At 40.1% G+C, this 9,371-nt stretch overlaps 1 protein-coding gene across 1 annotated transcript; it reads left to right on the top strand.

Annotated features, from left to right (window-relative positions):
* Positions 1–571: 571 nt before the first annotated feature.
* Positions 572–9,365, top strand: LOC114479218 (Krueppel-like factor 6). Its single transcript, XM_028472776.1, has 4 exons — positions 572–923; positions 3,614–4,196; positions 4,977–5,100; positions 6,511–9,365. Exons 1-4 carry the CDS (start codon positions 822–824, stop codon positions 6,560–6,562), a joined length of 861 nt encoding a protein of 286 aa, XP_028328577.1. The 5' UTR covers positions 572–821; the 3' UTR covers positions 6,563–9,365.
* The last annotated feature ends 6 nt before the right edge of the window (positions 9,366–9,371 follow it).

Genomic DNA, 9,371 nt, shown 5'->3' with positions numbered 1-9,371 from the left:
AACAATATACAATATTTATCTTTCATTGTAATGGTAAAGATTATTTTTATTTATTTATTTTTAACAAGTTTGCAGGGAAAATAACTTGTAATATATATATATATTTTTTTTTTTTTAAGTAGGCTACATGTGACCATTGTTCATGGTTGACGTGCATGAAGTTGAAAAAACGGGTTGAGTGGATGGAGATGCATGTTTACCTGTGATGTACTAAACACTGCCATCTGTATCTATTTTGGAACGCTGACATCTCCACAAGCTTCGGCGGAGCAGTGACTCGTGTTTGAACCAGAAGAGGGACTTCACTTCCTCACTGTGCTACCAGCATGCTCCGCTTTATATAGCTGACTAAAAATAGCCCTGCTCTGGTCCAATAGGAAACCAGGGAGCCTATGAGCCGTGGACCAATCACAGCCCACAAGCTCAGACGTTCCTCGCCCAGGATTGGTCAGTAGCGATCTGGTGGCCGGGCACTGGAATACTCTGCGCTGATTGGTGGACGTGCCTGAACGTAACGTAATCATAAAGTAGGCGGGGCTTGTGTGTGATGTTGAACGCGGGGAGAGGAGAGGGGGGGAATTTACAGTTCGCTGACGGACTTTTGGAGAGTTCAGTGTGGTGCGCTCTCCGTGCGTCACACGCTTCAACATCCTCAGCTAGAAAGCGCACGACGACAGACCGTATCATACATGCAAACAACACATCCAAGACTCAAGCTTCCCTTCAAACACCACAGGCTCCGTTTACTCCACACGCTTAGTTTTGGTTTGACTTGTGGCTAAAAAAAACAAAAAAAAAAAAAACAAATCCGCTGGAGTGAAATGGATGTCATTCCTATGTGCAGCATTTTCCAGGAGCTCCAAATTGTGCACGACACGGGATACTTTTCAGCTTTACCGTCGCTGGAGGAGTACTGGCAGCAGGTATAGTCACCTTTTCCTCTCTCTGTGTGTATTCTACTCTCACTAGTGTGCACTGTTTGACAGATAGAGTCGTGGCGCACGCGTGGTTTCTGTCACTGAGGTGCGCGCGTGGTGCGTAATTTGGGGGAAACTTGCCTTCTGACAGCTGCGCACGGACGCAGAAAAGTTGTGCATAACAAATGAATGCCTTGAATTACGCTAAGTTGTGTGAATATTTTACACTTTAAGTGATTAGCACTAGATCTGCGTGCAAAATGTTGACTTTTTCCATTTGATTTAAAACTACTTTTTCAGTACAGTTTTAAGTATGGCATTCACTTCTTAATTGTAAAAATATGTCCAACAGTGATTTGTACTGTTATGTAACAGTGTTCATATAGTTATTTATGGAGTTTTCACTGCCAGCAATCTTGATTTCCAGTGTGTTTTTGTAGTTTTTTGGGGGGGTTTTTTTGCAACATGTTAGTAAAGTTGCACAGGCGCACAAGGCTTCGTTTCATATAAAAACACGCGACGATTGCAGATTTGAATGGCGGGCTGTGCGTCACTGTGTGCATGCCTTCTCCCTCTCCCTCTCTCCCCCTCTCTCTCTCTCTCTCTGTCTCTCTCTCTGTCTCCCTCTCGCTTTACCAGCACGTTCCAATAAGAATGACAGGCTGTCAGAGAGAATACAAGAGTGATTTTTACCTTTATTTGGTGGGAGAGGAGTCGAGGACATGGCAAAAGAAGTCTCCTTTGTAAACTAATATTCTAATATTCTCTAAACGTGATTTAGTCTTCTTCCTCTATCTTTCTTTCTATTAGATTTTCCCAGTCTGACCAGGTTGCCCTTCCAGGCATTTGAAACATGCCAGATATGTAGACAGCTGTGTTGACGACAGTCCACCCCCCCCCCCACACACACACAAATTCATATTTACACTTAAAACCACACTTTAAAATACAATTCTTATTTACTAGACATGAACTTTGCAACATGCTCGCTTAGTTTCAACCTCATTATTGTATTTTTAAAGACTTTAAAACCATATTGTCACAAAGCTGATAGAGTTGGAAAAGTCCATCAAGTATACTAAGGTCTTGCAAGTTTAAATTCAGCATCGCTGTGTTATATTTAGTCTTGGCCATAAATTGGAATGTACTTCATTATAAACCTGCTTTAGCCTGCCTGTTAGTAGACCTTCCACTGGGCCCATGCTCACTGACAGCACTGGGTTAAGGAACTACTCACTTCCCTTTTCGCAGAAAAATATGTCCACAATCCACAGCGGCTCGTGCAGTATTCATGCTGGGCTTTTTATGGACCCCCATGAACCAGACCTCCCTCCCCTCAGTCCCTGGTGTGCTATGTTATTTCTAGCGATGCCTTCGAATGCATTATTAAATTCACATTATGTTGAATAATTGATAAATTTAAAAGATCTACAAGCACTTCACTAACCCAATGGGGAGGCTCTGTAGCATATGTAAATTTCATGACCGACCTCAACACGCACCTAAACCAAATCACGTACACGTGCCTTTTTTCATGGTTCTTGCGTGCACACAGAGGAGAACATAGTGCTTGTAGTATTTTCCCGATATGGCCTCGTCGGGCACCCTTACAGTGTACTTGGCTATCCTCTGCATAAGACATTATGTCCTGCCTCATTCCTCCAGGAGGAAAGGAAGCAGGGCCTCTAGCATTGACGACGTCTGCCACCACTAAGAATAAGAACTCTGCAAACAAGTTTACCAGAGTTTAATAGATTAATTGTGAAGTGAAAAATGTATCTTATTGGTAGGGCTGGGCCAGGGGTCTGCAACCTTTACTCTCAAAAGAGCCATTTTGCCTAATCTCGCATGGATTAAAGTCCTCCTGGAGCCAAAAAAAAAAAAAAACATTCTCAATAAAGACAATACAGTGTTATTATTCTATACAGTTAAAATAATACCAAATACTTGTATGAGTTAATGGATTTGAAAATAAAAAAATAATTTGAATTTGATGACATGTGAGAGATCATGTCTGTCAACACATGCTAATAGCTAATTTCTTGCAACAAATCAAGCATGCATTATGCATATTAAGCCGACATGTTGGCAATTAAATAAATCTTTCCCCACACAATTAAAATCTCTATTTTCTTTCAAAATAGTGTTTTTGTTGGTTTAGTTATCTTAGCAGGGATTTAAAACTTAAGGTTAGCCACAGGTGCAGGAAAGTTTATGATCTGTAGATGTTGCAGGAGGTGAAGTAGGATGGTGGCAAAGTTATTGCACAATGTGATTCATTTTTAGGGTAACCAATTCTTTTATCATAATTTTATTTTAAGTTATTGTCATTAATCATCAATACCATATTTTTTTAAATGCTACAAGGAGCCAGACCCCTGGGCTGGGCGATATATCGAGATTCAAGATATATCAAGTTTTCTATTTTGGCAATATAGAAAATTACAATATTTCCTATATTGATATATATTTTTATATCTTATTTTGTTTTCAAATACTTGTTTTAGGAGTCGCTGCTAATTTGCTACTTCTCAGAACAACATAAAAAGCTAATATCGAGATGTGAGTTTTGGGCCATTTCGCCCAGCCCTACTTATTGGATGGTACAGATGTACTAGTTGAAGTTTTGTGTCCTTGCTCTGACTGCAGGCTCTTGGCTTACATAATCTCACAGCTTTGTTGTCTCCCCACCGCAGACATGTCTGGAGCTGGAGAGGTACCTTCAGAGCGAGCCGTACGTCTCAGCCACGGACCTCAAATTTGAGAACCAGGAAGATCTGTGGAGCAAGCTCATGCTAGCCTGCGGGGACAAGTCGAGGGAGTCCGATCCAAAGATTACCCACATCAAGGAAGAGGAAGACAATCAGGATAGTCAGCACCTGGACACTGGGGCCTTCAACTCCGACGCCAGCAGCGAGGCTTCCGACAGTTCCGAGGAGCTTTCTCCCACCCTCGACTTCACCTCTGGTTCTCTGACTGACATTCTTGGCGATGGCGGCGAGGACCTCAGCTCCGCCATCATCAGCACGCCACCTTCCTCGCCTGAGCTCGGAAAGGAGGGAACCGTGGCCCAGGTGTGGAGTGGGGTACAGACTGTTCTTCATTCGCCGGGGAAAGTAAGAACTGGTGGTGTGGAGAGAACCCTGGAGAGGTCAGGGCTGACCAACGGGGAGGCATCGCCTGACGGGAGGCGGCGGGTGCACAGGTGTCACTTCAACGGATGCAGGAAGGTGTACACCAAGAGCTCGCACCTCAAAGCACACCAGCGCACTCACACAGGTAAATAAATACATCTGACATGGGATTCCTTTAGTCCAAGTGTTGAAAACACCTTGGCATACTTTGAATAGTTTGCCAGAAGGAATGCCCTCAACTGTGACCTAATTCACACAGTGGAACGTGACTTCTGGCAAGCAGAGGGAAAGGGAGAGAGTGAGGCATGGGGGGACACTCTTGTGTCCAAGTGGCAGGGAGAGGATGTGGACTCTCCAAACAAATCAACACTTCTCAGATTTCAAGCATGGGAAAGAACTCTGTACTTTGCTCTATTTGATGTCGTACAGTTATAGGAATCCAACATGTTCAGTGTTTTTTGTCAAAAGTTCAGATGTGAGTAGTTTCACTCGTCCCCCTTTAACCTGGGTCAAGCTGTTTCAGCTTCTCTCCCCATTAGGAGAGGAAACTACATTCCATACATCCTTTTTTTGACCATGTTACCCACATGGTTAATGGCCTTTAAGGCCATGAGAAGCAGACTCCATTTTTTTCCATGCTGCTCCTCTCCTATTACATAAGCCCTCCCCTCACGCAGTTCCTTACGGTTGCATACCACAGCTCTTAAGACCCACAAGGCACAGAGTTGTTTTTCTCCCCAGTTTACAGCACTGGGCCCAATTTGAATAGCATGACTGTGTTACTGTAAATCTGACTAGACTTTTGAGTTTCAAAGATATATTATTATACATATGGTTTGTGATATGCTGAGTTTCTACAAAAAAAAAACAACTATTCAGCAAATTACTCTTCTAATGCTTTTTTTTCCCTTTATCTTGTTTTTAGGCGAGAAGCCTTACAGGTGTTCATGGGAGGGCTGCGAGTGGCGCTTTGCGCGAAGCGATGAGCTCACCAGACACTTCAGGAAGCACACTGGAGCAAAGCCATTTAAATGCAGTCATTGCGACAGGTGAGAGTCCCACAAAGCCTGCACGGTATGGTTTATTAGCTTGTCAATATGTCACAATAGTCTTTTGTTGTTGTTTTTAGACTTTTCTTGCAACTGAAAGGTTGTGAATGAAGTGCTAGGCTCTCTCTCGTCTTGCTAATTGCTTGTTCATCAACAAAGACTACAACACTTCATAAGTCACCTGGTTTGTCGACGCTGAGGGTAAATGGGGTTAAGGAGAGACTGATGGAACTAGACGTAGAGATTAAAGACAGATGAGTATAATGGAATGGCATTGGATTTGATGAAGAGCTCTCTTAAGGGTGTTGAGCCTGAAGGAAAGCTGAAGATTTTTCCAGGGATTTACAGACGGGGGGATTGAGACAAAGAACAAGACTCCATAAATATGTTAATCAGACAGTTAATAATAATTTAAAAAAAAGTTGGATCAGAGTGCAACTTCAGCTTTGGCTGTGCAACTAATAACTATTGACAGTTGTTGGCTAATAACAGCTTTGGTAATACTGAATAATAATAATAATTTTACATACAATTTGAAGTCTGAGGAAACACAATTCCCAATGGTTAAAAATCCTGATGGGAAAACCAACTGTACACCTGCCACTGCTGATACTTTCAAATAATAGTCTAGATTTGTTCATGTTCCTAAAGGACATCAAAAAGTGCATTTTTTTTGTCTATTGGTTGAATTTGTTGATTAAGTACGTAGATTTTCATATGCAATATTTTGTTATTCATGTCTTTACATATCGTTACATTTTTATGTGTGTTTTTTCCCAATTAATGTACTTATTTGTTTTTATTGTTGGAACTAGTATTTGCTGACCAGTTTAGTTTCTGCAAAGCAAGTTTCACTTGACTTCCATGTCATAGATCAAGCAAGATTCATTTTGTCTTCTTTTTGAATAGTATGTTAAGCTGAAGTTTTGTTTATTCAGACAAGGTTTTTCAGGTAATTTTTATTTCCTGACTGCCAGACTTCGTCAGAGGAGTTCTGCTGATTGCCTTTGATGGTTTTTTTTGAAGTTTCACTTGACTTTCCTGTAATAGTTCCAGCAACTGTTATTTTGTCATCTTTTAAATAGAATGTTAAGTTAATAGTATGTTATTCATTAAGAAGACACAATGAATCTCGCTTGCACTATTACATGGAAGTCAAGTGAAACTTCAAAGGAACCATCAAAGGCGATCAGCAGAACTCCTCTAATGAATACTGGCAGTTGACAGTCGAAACATGTCAGGCGATAAAAAATTCCTGAAAAACCTTGTCTGAATAAACAAAACCTCAACTTAACAAAAATGTAATTAATCTAAGTCACTCTGTCTTATATTATCTTCAATATTCAAGGATGAAACTTGAGGGAATTTTGCTCATCTGTATGCTAAGTATGTGTGCTCTCTGTTTTGCAGGTGTTTTTCCCGCTCAGACCACCTGGCGCTGCACATGAAGAGGCACATCTAAGATGTCCTTCATGTTAAGAGCTCCGGAGGATGATTCAGGTTGATTGTCCTGTCCTGTAGGGGATCTGAAAGGCTGGTGCGTCCTGGGAGCATTAACAGGGACACCACCATTTTCCAGTCACTGGAAAAAAACACGAAGCAACGCAGGCTATTATTTGCACCATACTTAGTGCCTCCAACACCTCGCTGTGGAGATTGCTCTTGAAAGGCTTTTTTTTTTTTGTGGAGGAGCAGGAGGCTAAAAGAGACCTGGGGAAAATTTTGAAATGGGTATAAAATCTGGACTGGAGAAGATGGGAAGTGACTCTTCGGTATGGTGTGTAACACTTTTTTTCTTGGAAGATCATTGGACTCGGAGGAAGGCAGGGTGGGGGGGTGGGGAGGGGTGGGACAGATTGGGACTAGCAGTCCTCCAATGAAAGTGTGTTTGCCTGTGTGCATGGAGACTGAGTGCCTGTGACTTGTTGCCTGTGCCAGCTTTTTAAAGAGTGGATGGAACTTGCTGTGTGGAACTCTGAGTGAATGACACGGATGTTGGGGACGTTTCTGTTCTGGGGTGGTTTTCTGTTGTTTCACGATGAATGAACGCAAGCCAATGTTCTGTCTGTGTATGTAGTCGGTGAGGAGTAAAGGGGGTGTCTGTTTGAAGCTGATTTGCTTTAGAGCGCCCCCTTTTCACCTGGAGGTGGAACTACAGCTTCCTGTCCAAATATGGGAAGTTGTTTTGTTTAGTGCAGCTATTAAATGTGCAATGTATTACGTAGCCTGTCTCAAAAACCTACACGCTATAAAAGCTCATTATGTTGTCCACTGTGTAAGCTTTGTAACTAAAAACAACAAAACAAATAAACACAAACCATTTTTTTTTTTTTTTCATTTTGATAAGAAGTTGCATGGATTCAGAGGATATGTTGCTCACCTGTTTGCTTATCTGACAACAAATTTTCCATTCAAGAGCAGCTACCTTCATCATATTCAAGATCGTAGTATTGTAGAATACACATAAGGCAGTCTGTTTTTTTTACTTTTTTTTAAATAGGGAAACCACTATTGCTTAAACATTTTCGGGGATTTTTTGTTTCTTTTTATTTTGCTTTTATTTTGTTTTCTATCTGTAAATGCACTGTTGACCTTACTGATGCCTTATGTAAGTGGCCTTGTCTCGTTCAAACCTTTCACACATTAACACCAAATGGCCATTGCAAATGCAGTAGTGTGTTTTTTAATAGCTTTATAAAGGCTCTGATCCATACGGTTACACCTTTCCCTTTTCGTCTCGCAGCAAACTGCTCTAAACTTTTCATTATAATAACGTATATACCGAAACATCAGAATGACTGCCACTTTTACATTTCTGTACATTCTCTTTGAAATGATCAGAATTCATTCTTAAAAAAAAAATGACCCAATACTGAGACAGGATTGTGGAGCACTTGAATAAGCAATTCACTTTTATAATGGTTTACTACTATGTAGTATGAGACGGTGTGAATGCACTTAATACGAGCTGTAATTTACTGTCAAAGGTACAACGTCTTGGAAAGATGTTATGTTGATACAAAGTTCCACATTCAGGCACCAAAACTGCTAAAAAAAAAGTATCATTATTATTAAGAAACCATTCACATGGAGCCAATCAAATTAACTATTGTCAAAATCAAAACTTCAAGAGTTGTGACGTAATTGAAAGTCATCAGTATGTTTTGGTGTTTGTTCTTTTACTTGGTTGGTTGGTTGGTTGGTGTCACTGTCGAGGCGAGTCAGTATCTTTATTCAGTCCTGGTTTGTTTGAACAACTTGGGAACTGACTAAACGGTACTAAACCAGTCTGACCAGCAGCTGCAGGCTGAGGTGAGACTCAAACCAGACATTGGTCTGTACCAATTTCATTATATGCACGTTTTTACTGAAGTTTTGTTATTTTTTCACACTCCTATGAGAGCTCGTAAATTTCTTTAATGTGTTTGACACTCAAATCCTTTTAGTTAGTATTAGATCCTGTTTTTTTTTTTGTTTTGTTTTTTTGCTATCTTGCAAAGAGAACTCGTTTGGCGCCTCAATGATTAATCACAATACATTGTGTCAAAAGTGACTTTTAGGATACATGTTCAGTCTTTGTAAATCTGTCACATTACATCCATGCAGGCAAACCTGTGAAGAATTGAAGAATATTACTGGAAATGATTTGTTTTTCATAATATAAAAACATACCGGATACAACATCATAAATGAAAGATTATTTTGTAAGGAGGTTCTTTTTGAACAGGTATGGGACCAAAGCCAGGTGGAAGGCTGGAGACTTAATGTAAATTGAATGCACTTAATTCTCCTTCATTTGCTTCTGCAACATCCATGTTTTAGACTTCAGGACAGAAATCTAAAAAAAAAAAAAACAGGTCAAACAAATGTACATTTTCAGCATGCACCAATCAAGCCTCCACCTGTGGCCTATCATCTTTAGTGAAATAAACAGGAACAAAAAAAAAAAATTCAAATGTGAATTTTTATGGACACTTGAATTGGTTTTTTTCTTCTTTTTTTTTTTGCATTCTGGTGCCCAATAAGTATTACTATTATTTTTATTTGCCATGTGATTTAATTTGCTCAACCTCTCAGAGAATTGTGAAAATGCCCCCCCATCTGTAACAGGAGAATCTTTATTGGATGAACATGGGAAATATGAGGCTTTATTTTTTTTTTGTTTTATGCATAACAAGATGTTTTCAGTTGATATTGTTTTGTAAAATAGTTTCTGTATGAATGTATTTTTTATTGCAAAATCGATAAAAATAACTTTATTGGTTCCATGT

The sequence above is a fragment of the Gouania willdenowi genome, chromosome 17 (genome assembly GCF_900634775.1).
Source record: "Gouania willdenowi chromosome 17, fGouWil2.1, whole genome shotgun sequence".
NCBI lineage: Eukaryota > Metazoa > Chordata > Actinopteri > Blenniiformes > Gobiesocidae > Gouania > Gouania willdenowi.
The sequence above is the reverse complement of the archived record's forward strand: the minus strand, read 5'-3'. Positions and strand labels throughout refer to the sequence as shown.

Coding starts and splice junctions, on each gene's coding strand:
- LOC114479218 (XM_028472776.1), top strand. CDS start 822: ATGGATGTCATTCCTATGTGCAGCATTTTCCAGGAGCTCCAAATTGTG. Junction 4,197..4,976: donor ACACCAGCGCACTCACACAG/GTAAATAAATAC, acceptor TCTTGTTTTTAG/GCGAGAAGCCTTACAGGTGT. Junction 5,101..6,510: donor AAATGCAGTCATTGCGACAG/GTGAGAGTCCCA, acceptor TCTGTTTTGCAG/GTGTTTTTCCCGCTCAGACC.